Genomic DNA, 19,295 nt, shown 5'->3' on the forward strand with positions numbered 1-19,295 from the left:
GACCTTTGAGAAGGCGAATTGATAAAATATCTGTCCTTTGAGCGTTTGCTTCGAAAGTCTATCAACTTGGTGGTATTTAACGGCTATGAACTTTCAGACTTGAGCTATTTTTCTGTCTTAGTTACGCATAATATTGCAAGTGAAGGTGCTTCTCTATCACAAGCTTGGGCTCCTTGCAAGCTGCACGGAAGCCGCTGTCTCGTGAACAGATGGACTAGTATTGACATAGTGGCCAAGAAACCAGTCAGCTAGTGGTCAGAAAGCAGTCTCAGGTTCATGACTTATGGGGCTATATGGATTGCTGGGAACTAAGCAAATGTGCTCCTGGTTGGCTTGGTCAGATTGCCAACCTTCAGACCTCAGGCCCGATTTCTTAGACGAGATTCTAAAAGATAGACAATGGCTGCAAGTACTTGAATCAAATTTGAGAATCCGCAACCATTCAGTGGAAAGTCAGAAATGAAAAATAAGGGGGAAGGTAAGTTGAACATGAGAAGCTGAAACGACTAACCAGAACCTTTCCTGATCGAGGTTCTGATATGGGGAGTAAAACGTGTCGCCGGGAATGACCATGGTGAATAATTCAACATCGCTGATGTTAATATTAAGCTTGCCAACAAGTCGACCTACGGAGGCCGTGTCGTATTTCAATAACATGTATCAACATGACATCTATGATAACTCTTTCTTCAAGCCTTCATAATGAAGCTCCGCAACTAGAGCCTAACGCCCCAGATTAACCTCTGTTGGACATCACTATGAGAATGTCGAATCTTCTATGCCTGCGAAACCGTTGGGTTATTGCAGATGAGGTTGCCGTGTGGCCATAGAGAGAAAACGTGTTCTAGGAATGGATAATGATCTGTCTTAAGTTTATAACAAGCTTGTAATTAGGTTACTAAAGCGCGGGTAGCGATGTGATCTACATGAACTAAATGAATGTCACTCGAGAATCTTGACTTATATCAGGTAACACGGGGTAACGATCATTCGAGTATTATTCTTATTACAAACATCTCACAAAATGACACGAATGCGTACGAGTGAGCCAGTATTGAGTGGCGATGGCGGCAGAGGTGCGCTCGGAGCGTCAGTACTGCAGATGAAGCTACAATAAGCAAGTACCTAGTGCGGTGACAGTCCACAGACTCAAAGCAGCGTCTCTATTGCACTACCCTTGATTGCCCTTCAGCAAGAAATTGTGAGGCTTGGGGGAAAAATTAGGTCCGAATCCTTAATTGAAACGTTTCGCAGTTCGCTTGTAGGAATGTTCACTAGATTGAACATGGTAAAGCGGCAGGCAACATATCCTGGTGTAGCCAATCTTTACAGTCTTGAGATACGCCTAAGGATGATATGGCCGGCTTCGAAGCGGAGTAGTTGCTTGACGAGATCGACGTTTGTACCCTCAAGTAAAGGAAGTGAAATGGTGGGCACAGATCAGAACGTTATGAACAATATAAGTGCTGTCAATTTATGGAAGCAAATACACTAACAATCTCAACAATAACTAGCTATTATACATCGTATACAGGTACAAGTACAGATATCGACATAGGAAACGAATTCGTGTCAGAAACTCTTGGTCTGAGACTCGAGGATCCGACAGTGGACACATAGGAAACGAATTCGGGTCGTGACTTCTTAAAGAGTTCGACTGTAAACAGACATAGGAAAGGGATTAGGTGTCGAAACCCTATGCGTCTTAGCTTTATAGGGTCTGACTGTCGATACACCTTGCACCATCGTTCCAGGACGACGATGGACCTGTAGCCACAAACTTGGGAGTTCCAATCGAAGGGGCGATAGGGAACTTCCAGATCTGGCCGCTGGTATTCTCTGAACCGTAGAGGGTTCCGTCTTGTGAGGCATAGGCAGCTCCCCATACGTTCTGGCCAGCAATCATACCGAAGCCCTGGATGGTTGTCCATGTGTATGACGTACGGCTAAACTTGCACAGCGTGGACGTCTTGCCCTGGTCGTCGTACATGATGGAGTACATGAAGTCGCCTCCTCCAGGGACAAAGGCCCAATCAGCAGAGTTGAGGGGGTTCTTGGCGGTGCCGCTCATGAGAATCTTGCCGTAAGTAGATGAGCCTGGCATGAGATCGATACACCACCAGCCTTCACCCTGATTCGAGATCCAGAAGCGACCTTGGTTATCAATATCACCCATCTGAACGAGACGATCATTGGTACGAGTGCCGAGAAGTGTCCAACCACCGTCGCCACCGATACGGATAACTTGCGAACCTGTGTCGTCCATATGCATACCGTAGATGTAGTTGTCGAAACGGTTGTAACCGATGGCGTTGATCCAACCACCAGGGCCGACATCACTCTTGATAAGAGTCGTCTTACCAGATGTGATTTCGACACGGTAGAGAGCTGTCTTCTGCATGAGGTAGCCGTAAACATCACAATTGAAGGAGACGGTGGCTGCCGGCGCAGTAGTTGTAGTGCTGCTGGTGGTGAGCGGCCTGGAAGATGTTGTAGATGTAGTAGATCGGGGAGCTGGGGTTGCGATGACCACGGTGGCAGGGTCTCCAGGCTCACCCGGAGCATAAGTGGAGGTAACAGGGGTAGAGATCGTAGTGCCGCCGTTTGTAGTGATTGTGACTGTGCGACTCGGTGGCATCTCGACGATGACAGTACCGGGATCGCCAGGTTGGCCAGGTGGTGAGTATGTGGTATATCGTGCAGTGAGCGTTGTCGGTCCAGCTGTAGTGACCGTGACGTTGTAAGGAGGGGGATATTGCACGATAACAGTATCGGGATCGCCTTGAGTTTGTGCAGGCGCAAAGACAGTAGTAGGTCGGGTAATAGTGCTGGCTGTTTGTGTCGTCGTGACAGTGTACTTGGGAGGTACCCGCACAATGAAGGTACCTGGATCGCCTTGGGTAGCCGGGGGTGCGTATGTGGTTGTAAGTCGGGAAATAGTTGAGACAGTCGTTGTAGTAGTGACATTATAAGCTGGAGGCATCTGTATAATGACAGTACCAGGATCTCCTTGGGTGGCTGGCGGCGAGTAAGCTGTTGCAACACGTGAAATGGTTGACACGGTCTGCGTCGTGGTGACATTGTAAGATGGAGGTACTCTCACGATGAAAGTGCCCGGATCGCCTTGAGTAGCCGGGGGTGCGTATGTGGTTGTAAGTCGGGAAATAGTTGAGACTGTAGTCGTATACGTGACGTTGTACTCAGGAGGTACCCGGACCCAGACAGTTCCGGGGTCACCTTGCGTAGCAGGGGCTGAGTATGCAGTTGTAAGTCGGGATATGGTTGAAACAGTCTGTGTTGACGTGACGTTATACGAAGGTGGCATTTGCACAACAATAGTACCTGGGTCTCCCTGCGTAGCTGGAGGGTTATATGCCGTAGCCACGCGAGAGATAGTTGATACGGTTTGTGTTGTAGTGACATTGTACTGTGGTGGCATCTGCACCACAACTGTACCTGGATCTCCCTGAGTAGCCGGGGCCACATATCTGGTTGCAGGTCGAGATATCGTGGGAACAGTCTCAGTGGTAGTGACATTACGGTCAGGGGGGACCTGCACAATGAAAGTTCCGGGGTCACCCTGTGTAGCTGGAGGAGCATATGTCGTAGACATACGAGTGATCGTGGGGACGGTCTGAGTGGTTGTCACATTATATGCAGGCGGCAGCCTTACCCAGATGGTTCCTGGATCACCTTGTGTACCAGGCGCAGAATAGGTTGTATAAGCTCTCGAAATCGTACTGACAGTTGATGTGACAGTGACGTTATACTCCGGCGGTACGTCCACGTAGATGGTTCCAGGGTCTCCCTGTGTGGCAGCAGGACCATATGTTGTCCTGACACGACTGATAGTGGTGATTGTGTGGGTAACTGTCACGTTGTAGTCCATCGGGACTTGGACCAGCACTGTATTGGGGTCTCCCTGAGTGGCGGCTGGATAGTATGATGTCCTGACCCGACTGATCGTGCTGACTGTTTGGGTGCTAGTGACATTATAGTCAACAGGCACCTGTACAAGGACTGTGTTAGGATCACCTTGAACGGAGGCAGGGTTGTATGTCGTTCTAGCCCGACTGATTGTGCTGACAGTTTCAGTGGTTGTTACGTTATAGTCAACTGGGACCTGAACCAAAATTGTTCCAGGGTCGCCTTGAGTTGCACCCGGGTTATAGGTGGTCCTAACTCGCGTGATCGCACTATTGGTTTCGGTGGTGGTCACGTTGTAGTCAACAGGGACCTCAATTAGTACGGTGTTGGGATCACCCTGAGTACCGGCTGGCATATAGGTGGTCCTGATGCGGCTAATTGCACTGTTGGTCTGGGTTGTCGTCACATTGGAATCCGGTGGCACTTCAATGAGAACTGTGTTCGGGTCGCCTTGAGTGGCAGCAGACATATACGTGGTCCTAACCCGAGTGATAGCACTGTTGGTTTCCGTCGTCGTCAGAGTGTAGTCAGGAGGAACCTGAATGAGAACCGTGTTAGGATCTCCTTGGGTGCCAGCAGGATAGTATGAGGTCCTGACCCTGTTGATCGTGCTGATGGTTTCGGTTGATGTAACGTTATAATCCGGCGGAACCTCAATGAGGATCGTATTGGGATCACCCTGTGTTGCAGCAGTCATATATGAGGTCCTCACACGGCTGATACCACTGTTGGTTTCAGTAGTTGTGACGGTGTAGTCAGGTGGAACCTGGATAAGGACTGTGTTGGGGTCACCCTGGGTTCCGGCGGGCATATAAGTCGTCCTGACCCTGTTGATCGAACTGACGGTCTCCGTGGATGTGACATTGTAGTCCGGCGGGACCTCGATAAGAACCGTGTTTGCATCACCCTGCGTCGCGGCAGTCATGTAAGTAGTTCGAACACGAGTAATTGAACTGACAGTCTCAGTTGTTGTGATGGTGTAGTCAGGAGGAATCTCAACAAGGACGGTATTCGGGTCACCTTGTGTACCAGCAGGCATGTAGGTAGTCCTAACCCTGTTGATCGCACTATTCAACTCAGTGGTAGTGACGTTGTAGTCCACTGGGACCTCGATTAAAATAGTGCCTGGGTCGCCTTCAGTTGCGGCTGGATTAAAGGTTGTGTGGACGCGACTGATAGTGCTGACAGTCTCAGTTGTGGTGACGTTATACTCTGGCGGCAGATCAACATAAACAGTGCCAGGATCACCCACGGCTGCAGGGCTTGCAAAGCGTGTGGCAGGGCGGCTGATGGTAGGGACTGTTGATGAGACTGTGACATTGGAATCAGGGGGAAGCTCAACAATGATGGTACCAGGATCGCCCTGGGTTCCAGCTGGGGCAAAGGTGGTTGAAGGTCTTGTGATGGTCTCAATGGTCGTGGTGATAGTGACGTTGTACTCCGGCGGGAGATCAACGTACACGGTGCCGGGGTCTCCAACTGTGCCTGGACGAGAGTAACGGGTGGTGGGTCTCGAGAGCGTAGAGATAGTTTGAGTTGTCGAGATGTTATACTCGGGCGGCATTTCGATAATGATGGTTCCAGGATCGCCTTGGGTGGCAGCAGGAGCAAATGTCGTTGACTGTCTCGTGATTGTGGGGACTGTTGTGGTTATGGTGACATTATATTCTGGCGGAAGGTCAACATAGATAGTGTTTGGGTCGCCGACAGTACCGGCCTTCGAGTATCGAGTGACTGGTCTGCTGATTGTCTCAACAGTCTGTGTTGTAGTCACATTATACTCAGGAGGCATCTCAATGATGATAATGCCAGGATCTCCTTGTGTAGCACCAGGAGCAAAGGTCGTGCTCTGTCGTGTGATACTGTAGATCGTGGTTGTGACGGTGACGTTGTACTCGGGTGGTAGATCTAGATACACGGTGCCAGGGTCGCCAATCTCAGCAGGGCTGGAGTACCGAGTGACTGGCCTACTGATTGTTTCAATGGTCTGTGTTGTGGTGACATTGTACTCAGGGGGCATCTGGACGAGCACCGTGCCAGCATCGCCTTCAGTGGCAGGGGGCTCAAACGTTGTGCTTGGTCGAGTGATTGTGCTGACAGTTGTGGTCATTGTCACGTTGTGGTTCGGTGGCACATCGATATAGACAGTGCCTGGATCACCCTTCGTGGCAGCTGGTACAAACCGAGTGGCCGGGCGTGTGATTGTGGGCACGACATCAACAATAGTCGTGTTGGTATCCGGAGGCTCTTGGACAATGACTGTGCCGGGATCTCCTTGGTTGGCGGGAGGCATATATGTTGTTCTGACCCGGGTGATTGTGCTGACCTCTTCCGTAGTGGTGACATTCCTATCAGGGGGCAATTCAATGATAATAGTACCCGGATCGCCTCTGTTTGCAGGTGGAGAATAGGTTGTATACGGAGCAGTCAGTGTAGCAATCTCGGTCGTTCTAGTCACGTTCCTGTCAGGTGGGAGTCGCACAATGACAGTACCGGGATCGCCGCGGTTGCCCGGTGGTGAATAAGTGGTATAGGCCTCGGTCAGCGTAGGGACTTCTTCTGTAGTAGTCACGTTACGATCAGGAGGCAATTCAATGATAATTGTGCCTGGGTCTCCCTTGCTTCCTGGCGGAGAATAAGTCGTGTAGGGAGCAGTGAGACTAGCCACCTCGGTCGTGACCGTCACATTTCTGTCAGGAGGAAGCTCCACGATGATGGTGCCAGGATCGCCCTTATTCGCTGGTGGGGAATACGTGGTATAAGGGGCTGTCCTACTGGGCACCTCGGTGGTGATTGTGACGTTGCTGTCGGGAGGCATCTCTACGATGATTGTCCCCGGATCTCCTCTGTTAGCTGGCGCTGAGTATGTTGTATAAGGCGCAGTTCGACTCGCGACTTCGGTGGTGATGGTGACGTTGTGACTAGGAGGCAATTCAACAAGAACAGTGCCAGGATCTCCCTGGGAACCGGGAGGATAGTAGGTGGTAAAAGGCGCTGTTCGTGAATCCACCTCAGTTGTGATAGTAATATTTGAGTCTGGGGGCAGCTCGATATACACTGTACCAGGATCTCCACGGCTTGTAGGCGGGGAGTACTTTGTGTAGGGAGAGGTGATAGTGCTGATGACTTCAGTGACAGTCACATTGTGGTTGGGGGGCACCTCAATAATGACAGTGCCGGGATCGCCAGGCGAGCCAGGGGAAGAGTATTTTGTGTTAGGAGCCGTGATTGTGCTGACCTCCTCTGTGATGGTCACATTTCGATCAGACGGCATTCCAACGACAATAGTTCCCGGATCATCTTCAGCACCGGCCGGCGAGTAGGTAGTGTAGATCGCTGTAATGGTACTGATAGTCTGGGTGATGGTCACGTTGAAAGGAGTGGCTGGGCCAGGGGTCTCGATGATTACCGTACCGTTGTCTCCACGGCTCGCGGGAGGTATGTATGAAGTGACAGGACCAGTCATAGTTCGTGGACCAGGCCTGTAGATAGTGACGTTTTGTCCAGGATCATCAGTAGTAGAAGGGTCTTGAGAAGTCGACACGACCCTCTGGTTCGGCATGATGATGGCGATGGTACCTGGGTCGCCTGGAGTGCCTGGAGGGTTATACCTGGTCACAACATCTGTTGCAACATCCGTAGAGCCAGCGTCACTGGTGACAGTGACATTATATTCCGGAGTTTCAACAATAACTGTGCCGGGATCACCAGGAGCACCTGGAGGGGAGTAGGTGGTATATATACTTGTAATCGAAGCGGGAGCTGCCCTTGTGATGGTGACGTTGTAGGCATTGTTTGGTGTCTCGATGATGACAGTCCCTGGATCGCCTGGAGTGCCTGGAGGATTGTATGTCGTCCGCACATCAGTAATCGAAGCTGGTGCCTCTCGGGTAATGGTGACATTATAATCCGGGGTCTCAACAATAATGGTGCCAGGATCTCCTGAGGCGCCAGGGGGCGAGTATGTGGTAAAGGGCGCTGTAATCGAGGCGCCGCGAGTGATGGTTACGTTGTAGTCGTTGTTTGGGGTTTCAACGATTACGGTGCCAGGATCGCCAGGAGTTCCGGGAGGAGCGTAGCTTGTGCGGAGACTTGTAATCGATGCGGGCGCCTCGCGAGTAATAGTGACATTATAATCAGGCGTCTCAACGATGACAGTACCTGGGTCGCCAGGCGTTGCAGGAGGTGAGTAGGTTGTGATTGTGGTCGTGATATCAGCAGGAGCTGCCCTCGTAATGGTGACATTGTAGTCCGGGATCTCAATGATGATGGTTCCTGGATCAGCTGGTTGGGCTGGGGGCGAGTAGGTAGTGAACCTTGTGGTAACACCACTGGGAGCTGTCCTGGTGATTGTCACATTTCCGTGCTCAGCCAAGGCCTGGTCCAAGTAAACACTAGTTTGCGAGAGAACGGTCCCTGGCTCAGTACCACTGGGGGGGATAATGATGACATTGGTTTCCGCGCCTGTAGTACCTGCGTCACTTCCGGCGTCGGAGTTGGACCCGGTACGTGTTGAAGGATCGCCAGGAATAGTGACTGTCGCACTGATGGTAACATAACTACCAGTATCTGGTGCACCAACGGATGACTCTCCCGATGTATCCACAGGTGTGTAAATGATCTGTGTTCCGGGGGTTCCATCAGTTGCGGGGATGATCTGCGTGACATTCTCGCTAGCACCAGCGAACCTGGTATTAGGTTCAATGACAGTAAAGTCATCGTTACTATCACTCGGAGTCAAGGTGAGTGCGTCAGGGTTGCTCGAAGCAGGTGTTGTGATGCTGCTGGCTGAATCATCAGTGGTGGGCACTGCCGATACTGAGGCAGGACCAGTTGGAACTGGAGGAGGAGTCTCAATGAGCACGGTTCCGGGATCTCCAGGGGAGTCAGGAGGGTAGTAGGTAGTGTACGGTGCAGTAAGAGAATCAGGACCGTCGGTGTAAATAGTCACGTTCCTGCCCTCCTCGGAAGTAGACTCAGCATCAGTGGCCACAGTCTGAATGAAAACAGTTCCTGGCTGTCCTGGTGTTTGTGGGGGTGCGTAACTAGTGATGGGAATCTTGACGCCTGAGGGAGCCAAGGTATAGAGAGTAACATTGGTGCCTGGTGCTTCAGATGTAGTCTCAGAAATGGGGGCTGGAGTCTCAATGATAATCGTTCCAGGCTGTCCAGGCGTACTTGGTGGCTCATAAGAGGTCACAGGGGCAGTGATGATTCCTGGGCCAGGATACTGACGCACAACGGTGATGTTGGGGCTATTGTCACTAGGCGGGATCGTGACAGGCGGCGGAGTAGTAGCCTCAGCCTGAGTCTCAACTATGATAGTACCAGTTCCGGAGACAGGAGCAATGGTTGTGACCGTAGTTGGCGCTGTAAGCTGACCAGTGCCAGTGTAAATGGTGTAGACGGTAACGTAAACATCCTCGGGTGCCGATGTAGCTGCAGCTTCAGGTGCGGGTGTTTCAATGATAACGGTACCTGGGTTGCCACCAGACGGAGAGATAGTTGTGACAGTGACAGGCGCTGTTATCATAGGGGTCCCTGTGTAAGGCCTGAAGACCGTCACATAGCTATCGTCTCCAGCAGGAATAGTCAGAGGAGGGTTCGCTCCCTTGTTTGCGATTTGCGGACCCGGTGTCTCAATGATGACAGTACCTGGCTGATCACCCTGAGGAGGAATAGTTGTGACGGTGACTTCGCCTGTAATCTCGCCTGTACCAGTGTAAGGCTCGTAGATGGTGGTATATGAGGGAGCAGGGGCCGAGGTAACAGGAGGCTCAGAGCCAGGTGTCTCGATAATCACGGTTCCTGGCTGGTCCCCTTGAGGCTCCATGGTTGTGATAGTAACCGGTGCAGTGATCTGATCTGCGCCTGTGTGAGGTCGATAGACTGTCACATATGAAGGCTCGGGAGCTGGGGTTGAAGTGATAGGGGGTTCCGAGCCAGGGGTTTCAATAATAACCGTGCCTGGCTGATCTCCTTGAGGAGGGATAGTTGTGAGTGTAACAGGCTCAGTAATTCTATCAGATCCAGTATGTGGCTGATACATTGTCACATATGAAGGCTCCGGGGCAGGTCCCGACGTCACGGGAGGCTCCGCTCCTGGTGTCTCAATAATCACGGTACCAGGCTGACCGCCTTGGGGAGGAATAGTTGTGATCGTGACAGGCTCGGTAATTCTGTCAAGCCCAGTATGGGGCTGATACACTGTGACGTAAGATGGTTCAGGGGCAGGCGTCGACGTGATAGCAGGCTCCGAACCTGGTGTTTCAATGATGACAGTGCCTGGTTGATCTCCCTGTGGAGGGATGGTAGTGACTGTAACAGGGGCGGTGATTCGGTCTGGGCCAGAATGAGGCTGGTAAATAGTAACATAGGAAGGCTGTGCAGCACTGGTGGACACGACTCGCTGGGCAGGAGTATCAAAGATAATGGTGCCGGGCTGGTCTCCTTGTGGCTCAATAGTTGTCTTGACGAAAGGCTCAGTAATATCATCGGTGCCGGAGTACTCCTCATAAAGTGTCGTGTATGTTGGAGCAGGAGGCGATGTAGTAACAGGAGGTTCTGCGCCAGGGGTTTCGACCACAATCGTACCCGGCTGGCCACCAGATGGGGCGATGGTTGAAACCGTAACAGGCGCAGTGATTCTGTCGATACCAGTGTGAGGGCGATAGATCGTGACAAATGGGGCCTGAGTCTCGATGATAACAGTTCCAGGTTGGTTCCCTGAGGGAGGAATGGTAGTAGCTGTGATTGGCGCTGTGATCTGATCGGTTCCAGTGTAAGGAATAGTTGTCGTGACATACGAAGGGGGCGTGGCAATGGCAACGGTGCCAGGCTGGTTGCCTTGAGGGGGGACCGTTGTGAGAGCTGTAGGCCCTGTAATCGAATCAGTGCCGGTGTAAAGCACTGTGGTTGTGACATAAGATCCAGGAGTTCCAACAACGACCGTACCAGGTTGATCACCTTGAGGTGGAATAGTTGTAAAAGCTGTGGGGCCAGTAATCGAGTCAGATCCGGTATACAACACAGTCGTTGTGACGTATGATCCTGGTGTTCCAATAACAACAGTTCCAGGCTGTCCTCCCAGAGGAGGAATGGTTGTAAGGGCAGTCGGCGCTGTGATTACACCTGTTCCAGTATAAAGTGTTGAAATTGTCACAAAAGGACCCTGGGTCTCAACAATGACAGTACCAGGTTGATCTCCTTGAGGGGGAATCGTAGTGATGGTAGTGGGCTCGCTGAGTATCTCTGTTCCAGTGTATAAAGTAGTGATAGTGACGTACGATGGCGCGGGTGGTGCAGTTGTGACAGCAGGGGCCGCGCCAGGGGTCTCGATGATGATTGTTCCAGGCTGATCTCCTGTGGGAGCAATGGTCGATACAGTGACTGGGCCAGTGATCTGATCTGGCCCTGTATGAGGACGAAAGACTGTCACAAACGGAGCCTGTGTTTCAACGATGACAGTTCCTGGCTGGTCGCCTTGGGGAGAAACAGTAGTAACAATAGGTACGCTAATCTGGTCAGTGCCAGTATAGGGAACTGTCGTTGTCACATAAGAAGGGGGTGCAGAGGTGGAGGTCACAGCGGCCACTTGCTGACCAGGAGTCTCAATGATGACAGTTCCAGGCTGGTCACCCTGAGGTGGAATGGTGCTCGTTATAGCCTCTGTGATCTGATCTGTACCTGTGTAAAGCCTGGTGATGGTCACATATGAAGCAGGACCAGGCGTTGAGGTTACCGGCGGCACTTGCTGGCCTGGAGTCTCAACGATCACGGTACCAGGCTGATCACCTTGAGGAGGGATAGTGGTCGTGATTGGTTCTGTAATCTGGTCTGTTCCAGTGTAGAGTCTAGTGATAGTTACGTAAGTAGCAGGATCAGGGATGGTCGTCACAGGAGGCGCTTGCTGTCCTGGAGTCTCAATGATAACTGTACCGGGTTGGCCGTTGGTCGGCTCAATAGTCGTGATAGTGACGGGTTCTGTGATCCTGTCTGCTCCTGTGTAGGGTCGGTAAACCGTAACATAGGTGGCAAGAGGTCCAGCAGAGGTTGTCACAGGAGGTAAATCTTGATCGGGGGTCTCAATGATGACTGTTCCCGGCTGGTCTCCTGACGGCTCAATGGTTGTGACAGTAACGGGAGCAGTGATACGATCTGCTCCAGTATGATGTCGGTAGACCGTAACATAACTAGCTTGAGCAGGAGTGCTCGTTACTGAATCAACAGGAGCCGGGGTAGAGGCAGGCTCAGACTCAACAGGAGTTTCAATGATGACAGTGCCGGGCTGGCCAGTGGCGGGGGCGATAGTTGTAATCGTGACAGGGCCAGTAATCACATCAGTGCCCGTATGAGGTCGGAACACAGTAATGTAAGACTCATTAGGTCCAGCGGGCAATGTCACTGTTGGATTAGAGCCAGGAGTCTCTGGTTCAGGGGTCTCAATGATGACTGTTCCGGGCTGGCCACCTGAAGGTGCAATAGTACTAACGGTAACCGGTGCAGTGATTACCCCAGTACCTGTGTAAGGTCTGTAAACAGTAACATACTGATCGCCTGGACCAGGATCAAGCGTAACAGGAGGCTGAGCAACCTTGGTGTTGACATCTGGAGTAGGTGTCTCGATGATAACAGTTCCCGGGTTTCCGTTGGAAGGCTCGATAGTTGTGACCGTGATGGGCTGATCGATATTGCCTGGTCCAGGATATGGACGATATTCGGTGACATAGGTACTGTCAGGGCTTGCAGGGGCTGTGCTAGGCGCATTGGTATCCTGGGCCACGGGAGTCTCGATAATTATTGTTCCCGGCTGCCCATTGACACCTGGGATCGTAGTTACGGTCACAGGTGCCGTAATGACATCAGTTCCTGTATGTGGTCTATACACAGTAATGAAGGAGCTGTCCGGACCGGGTGAAACAGTCAACGGTGCAGCCTCGGTAGTCTCATCTGTCGAAGTTGCCGCCTGAGGTACTGGTGTCTCAATAATGATGGTCCCGGGCTGACCGTTAACTCCTTCAATAGTGGTAACCGTCACAGGTGTTGTGATAACGTCAGTACCCGTATGAGGTCTATAGACTGTCACGTACGAGTTTCCGGGTCCCGGTGGAATGGTGACAGGCGTAGAATCACCAGTCGTTGTCATTGGATCCTGAGGCACAGGCGTTTCGACAATGATGGTTCCTGGTTGACCACTAGATGGAGGAATTGTGGAGACAGTGATAGCCGCTGTGATGAGGCCAGTGCCGGTGTATGGCCGGAAGACCGTGATATAACCATCAGTTCCTTGGGTAGAAGTAACTTCTGCTGATGTGGTCTCCGGCGCGGTTTGAGGCACAGGTGTCTCAATGATGACCGTTCCAGGCTGGCCATTAGTTGGTGCAACAGTTCCAACTGTAAGGGGGGCGGTGATTGTTCCAGGTCCGGGGTAGGGTCTGTATACAGTCACATAGTCCGCGTTACCATCCGAAGTGGTGACAGCAGACGCTGTGGTCTGAGGCTCATCAGACGAGGAAGAAGTTGGGGCCTCAGGAGCAGGTGTCTCAATGATCACAGTGCCAGGTTGGCCTCCTGAAGGTTCAATGGTCGTGGCAGTAATTGGCGCAGTAATAGGTGATCCACTGTGTGGCCTATAGACAGTGACATAGTTGTTGTTGTCAGCCGGGATGGTAACTGGAGGCGAAGAAGTTGGCGACGGCGCAAACTTGGTGTTGACTTCCAGTGTAGGAGTCTCAATGATGATCGTGCCTGGCTGGTCACCCGAGGGAGTCGCAGCAGTGATAGTGATAGGCTGATCAACGTTGCCGGGGCCAGGGTAAGGCTTGTATACTGTGATATATGGATTGTTGCTTCCGGTAGGAACAGTAACTGGTCCTGTCTGGGTGGCAGTATTGGCATCAGGGTTGGGGGTCTCAATGATGATTGTACCGGGTTGTCCAGACATAGGGGCTTGAGTGTATGTGATGGGAGATGTAATCTGGCCAGGGCCAGGATACGGTCGGTAGATTGTCACATAAGAACCAGTTGGATCAGGAGGGATGATAATAGGAGGAGTAGAACCATCAGTAGTTTGCATTATTGGAGTCGGCGTTTCTGTTGGCTGAGTCTCGATGAACACCGTACCGGGCTGGCCGTTGGAAGGAGCCTGAGTCAGGGTTATTGGTGCAGTGATCGTTCCAGGGCCTGGGTAGGGTCTGTAGACCGTCACATAGGTATCGGCACTAGAGCTCAATGGAACAGGAGTCTCAATAAGAACTGTTCCGGGCTGACCATTGGACGGCGGCTTGGTAATAGTGATAGGTGCGGTAATTACACCTGGTCCTGGGAAGGGGGTGTAAATGGTGATATAGTTATCCGTAGTAAGGGCAGAAGTCTGGGGCTGGGCCGTAGTCTCAGGAGCCGGTGTCGTGATAAACACAGTTCCTGGGTTGCCACCAGACGGTGCCTGAGTGCGGGTAATAGGTGCAGTGATAACACCAGGACCCGGGAAGGGCAGGAAAACGGTCACATATTGATCACCAGGTGTAGTGGTTGCCACATTCTGCTGATCAGTGGACAGTGGTGCTGGCGTTGTGATGAAAACGGTTCCGGGCTGGCCGTTAGCAGGGGGTTGAGTACTTGTTATAGGAGCAGTAATTACACCTGGGCCGGGGAAGGGCAGGAATACTGTCACATAGCCATCTGTTCCTTGGGAAGTGGAAGTTAACCCATTCATCTGCTTTGGTGTAGTGAATGCAGGAACAGGTGTAGTGATCCAAACAGTACCAGGCTGACCATTGGCAGGCGGCTGGGTGCTTGTGATGGGTGCAGTGATTTCGCCTGGTCCTGGGTAAGGAACAAAAACTGTGACATAGCCATCTGTTCCTTGAGACGTGGAAGTTAACCCATTCATCTGCTTCGGTGTAGTGAAAGCAGGGACAGGCGTGGTAATGAAGACAGTACCAGGTTGGCCATTTGCGGGCGGCTGAGTCCTGGTGATGGGCGCAGTGATTTCGCCCGGTCCCGGATATGGGATAAAAACTGTCACATAACCATCTGTTCCAGAGATCGTACTCGGGAGGTTTGCCTCAGAAGTTGTAGCAGGTAGAGGGGCTGGCGTTGTAATGAATACTGTTCCAGGATTTCCACCTGAAGGGGCCTGAGTCCTAGTATAGGACGTGGTAATGACACCTGGGCCAGGGAACGGAAGATACACAGTGACATAACCATCAGGTCCCTGTGTGGTAGTAGGATCTGGCAGCGGTGTAGTCGCGGGGGTATCCGCAACGGGAGTCTGGATGATCACTGTACCTGGCTGCCCACCGGAAGGAGTAGCCTGCGTAACGGTAATTGGTGCCGTAATGATGCCTGGGCCGGGGAACGGTTCATAGACAGTGACATAGTTGTCGTTGCCAGAGACCGTTGAAGTAGGGGCGAACTTGATTGGTGGCGGTGTCTCTATGTAAACCGTTCCTGGATTTGTGCCAGATCCAGTGATTGTGGTAGTAAAGATGGCCGTAATAACGCTCGTCCCGGTGTACTGTTCAGTAACCGTGACATATCCATCAGGGCCAGTCACCGTAACCATTGCAGTTGTTGGTTGAACCTTAATTGGAGGTGGAGTCTCAATAACAACCGCGGTAGATTGTTGACCTCCTGAAGCTGTCAAGGTGACGGTCTTCGTAACTGTGGTGCTGACATCTGATCCAGGAGTGTAGATAGTGGCAGTACCGCCGGGACCAGTAGCAGTGACCGTAAAGGGGCCTTGGGTCTCAATGATAACGGTTCCCGGCTGGCCGTTTGAACCACTAATCGTTGTGACGGTGATAGGCTCAGAGATTGGGTCGCCTGTATGCGGTCGATATATGGTCGTATATCCACCAGGATTATCAGGTTGAACCGTCACGGTCGCACCAGGTTCAGTCTCAGTGACGGTGTCAGCTGGCGGAGCTGGAGTCTCAATGATGATGGTTCCAGGCTGTCCATTTGAGGGCGACTGCGTGATGGTGATGGGGGCAGTAATGGGGTCACCTGTATGAGGGCGGTAGATGGTGACATACGGGTTGTTCTTGCTGGGAGGGATGGTGATCGGCTGGCCACCCGCAGCAGAAGAAGTCACCGCATTCTGGCCTTTGGGGGTCTCAAGCGTTGGTATTGGTGTCTCGACGATAATAGTTCCCGGCTGGGTACCACTGGGTTGGATGGTGATGGTGACTGGTGTGCTGATAGGGCTTCCACTATGTGGCCTATAGATAGTCACATAGGGGCTGTTACCTCCAGCAGGAATGGTAATAGGCCCACTTCCTGGTGCAGATGTAGTCGGATCAGGCGTCTCAATGATGATAGTGCCTGGCTGACCATTTGTACCTGGCTGGGTGAGCGTAATCGGAACCGAAATTGGATCACCGCTATGAGGTCGGAAAATGGTGACATATTGACCCGATCCAGCAGGAATGGTGAAAGGATCACCAGGCCCTCGAGTGATCTGTCCACCTCCAGAAGGCACTGGGGTCTGGATGATAATTGTTCCTGGCTGGCCCGGTGCCCCAGTGATTGTGATCGTGTTAGGTGCCGTGACAGCATTGGATCCTGTAGGACCTTGGATAATGGTAACGAAGGAACCATCCTGACCAGGAGGAATTGTGATCTCGACATCGCCGGGTTGAGGGGCAGGAGTCTCGATGATGATCGTTCCTGGTTGACCACCGGAGGGGGCGATTGTGATAGTGTTGGGTGCAGTGATCACACTGTTGGGCTGTCTGACAATCGTTATGTAACCACTGTTGGGGTCAGATGGAAGCGTGATAACCTGCTGGCCAGCGCGCACAGCCGGTGTCTCGATAATAATCGTTCCTGGATTGGTACCAGATGGTGGTACAGTGTAAGTGACAGGTTCAGTAATCTGATCGGAACCGGCGTGAGGTCGCAAGATCGTAGAATAAGGGTTATCGCCACTGGGTGGAATAACCTGCGGTTGGTTTTCAGGGAGATCACTATCTCCACCACTACCGGATGTGCTCGAAGGTCCAGAGGTCTCAATGATGATTGTTCCGTCCTGTCCTGCCGATGCTGGGACAAGGATTGTTACAGGAGTTGATATAGCAGAAGCTCCTGTGTATTGCCTGAGAATCGTGGTAAAATGGCCGCCGTCACTTGGAGGGATCGTGACAGCACCACCGGGGTTCTGGTCACCTTGAGGGACCTGGACAACTACTGTGCCCTGACCGCCTCCAGAACCAACAATGGTGGAAACTCGAGCCTGGGTGATGTACTCAGTTCCGGTGTATGTTTGAATCACCAAAACATTGGATGTACTGCCTGCAGCGTTGCCACCACCAGCGCCAGCACCTCCAACACCAGGTGTGCTTGGTGGCACGTCTGCCCAAGGAGTCTGGATAACAACAGTCGCAGGGGCATTTCCGGCCGCTGGAATTGTCCTTGTAGCCTCGCCAGTAATGGCAACACCACTAGGCAACGCCGAGATAATCGTGGCTGTCGGGTTGTCGTTTGAAGGGGGGATTGTCAACGCGCCGGCCTGGCCCGATGAGAAAGAAGAATAAGCAGTACCAGGAACATCGACAAGAATAGTACCCGGGCTTGTTCCAGAGGGCTCGGCAATTGTGATTTCCTGGTTCGTAGTGGCATCGTTACCTCCAGTATAAGCCTGAATGATCCTTTTATAAGGGTCATTACGGGTCGGAGCAAGCGTAATTCTCGGGTGTGGAAGGAGTGTCACGGGGAATAGTACTCCTCCGGGGCGAGTGTATGTCTCGACAGTAACTTGGCCCTGTATGACCTGTGTGACGGTGGCATCGTTGTCGGCTGCATTCTGTTGCTTGTTGAGTAAACTCGCATCGAAAGCTTGGCCCTGATTTCCACCGCTTCCAGCATCACCAGAACCTCCTGAATCTCCGTTAAGAGTAGTATAAGCATGTTGAATGAGAGTCTCCGCAAATCCCGTAGCAATGTTGACTGCGGCCTGGTCGATACCATCTTGTGCCTTGACGGCGAGAAGGAGTGTAGAGGCTAGCAGCCCCCGTGACAACAACATGGTGTGAGTTGTCGTCGGAGACGCAGCTAGCAAATTAATTTGGTGTTGGAGAGAGTCCGTATGAGGCTTTCAAGCTCCATTCCGAGGCATCATCATCGTTTATAAGAACTCGAGAGACGGACACGATCAGCCGGTACGGCTGCACTGCATCGTGTGGCTCTCATCGGCCTGTCTGTTTTCGTCGCCATAGTTCACAAAGCCGGTCTCTACGGTAGGCTGTTCTCGCCCACAGGTCCGCATTCCCAATCCATATTCCCAGGACGTTCTGGACGAGCCAGGAATGCCGTCATTGAGCTAGGAGCTCATCTTGTCCTGAAGGGCCTTTGTGGCCATCGTTGCCAGCCTCGTTAGGCGGGTTGTCAGGTCCGAAGAATTTCGCCCTGAATGGACCTGCATGCGCTGGACTGTGATTGGGTCATGTCTCACGTAGACAGCTTAGATCTAAACTATTGGGGCTATGGACTGGAACGTGCCGCACCGATCGGGATAGAGATCTTAGGCGTAGATCGTGTGGGCCAGGGGTGAGTCCATCTTTTTGCGTTTGTCTTGGGTGAAAGCGTGCAAGCCCCAGGCGCCACACACGCCACATCATGTCCACAGGGGGGGCTTAAAGAGAGAACCAACATCATATTCGTGATCTGGACTGTAAGCATCTCCCCTCAATCCGTTTTTTTTAGAGTTGCCTAAAAGTAAGGTTTGCTTCGGGCCTGGATGCCAAGCCTGGTCAACCTAACCAGTTGCGGCTTTCACTCTGTTGATATCTCACTTTCACTTGATATAAGGCGTCACTTAGAGAGACTGTTGATATGACAGAAGAAACCGATTGGTCAAGAATCAAGCCAGGTCGAATTATAGAAACTGTATCTAGACACTTACCAAGGAGGCTGATGGAAAGATTCCTTACCTGCAAACTGTTGACATCGATGATAGTCTGCACGAATTTCAACGATCGATGACCCTCGATCACAAGATGGCTTCATTCTCTGAACACGTCGTCAATGGATGACGTCGAATAATGCCGATCTCATCGCTGTCAATGGATTCATGTTGGTAAAAGGAACGTGATCATCAGGTATGGTTTTGAGAGACATTTCCGTTTTAGCCATCATTGTTTGCTCGTGTTGCTGAGCGAGACACCAGAATCTGTCTCAGTCATCACAATGCCCATAACTAGCATCAGGATCTTGCTCGTGTCTCTAGGGGATCCTACTTTCTTTTACCCGAATCCATTGCATCGGTCAGAGAGGCGAAGCCTTTCCCGTAAACAATTAGATTCTTCCCATGTGGCAATTGACTTATTACAAACCAAGCCATGAATTTACAATGCACTATTGGCCTT

The 19,295-nt window shown here is 51.8% G+C and overlaps 1 protein-coding gene across 1 annotated transcript; it reads right to left on the reverse strand.

Annotated features, from left to right (window-relative positions):
- Positions 1 to 1,711: 1,711 nt before the first annotated feature.
- On the reverse strand, positions 1,712 to 17,956 carry J7337_003994 (uncharacterized protein; the record flags this gene model as incomplete). The annotated part of the gene is made up of 1 exon (XM_044821700.1): positions 1,712 to 17,956. The coding sequence occupies one exon, from the start codon at positions 17,954 to 17,956 to the stop codon at positions 1,712 to 1,714; it is 16,245 nt and encodes a 5,414-aa protein (XP_044683033.1).
- Between the last annotated feature and the right edge of the window lie 1,339 nt (positions 17,957 to 19,295).

The sequence above is a fragment of the Fusarium musae genome, chromosome 3 (assembly GCF_019915245.1).
Source record: "Fusarium musae strain F31 chromosome 3, whole genome shotgun sequence".
NCBI classification, from domain to species: domain Eukaryota; kingdom Fungi; phylum Ascomycota; class Sordariomycetes; order Hypocreales; family Nectriaceae; genus Fusarium; species Fusarium musae.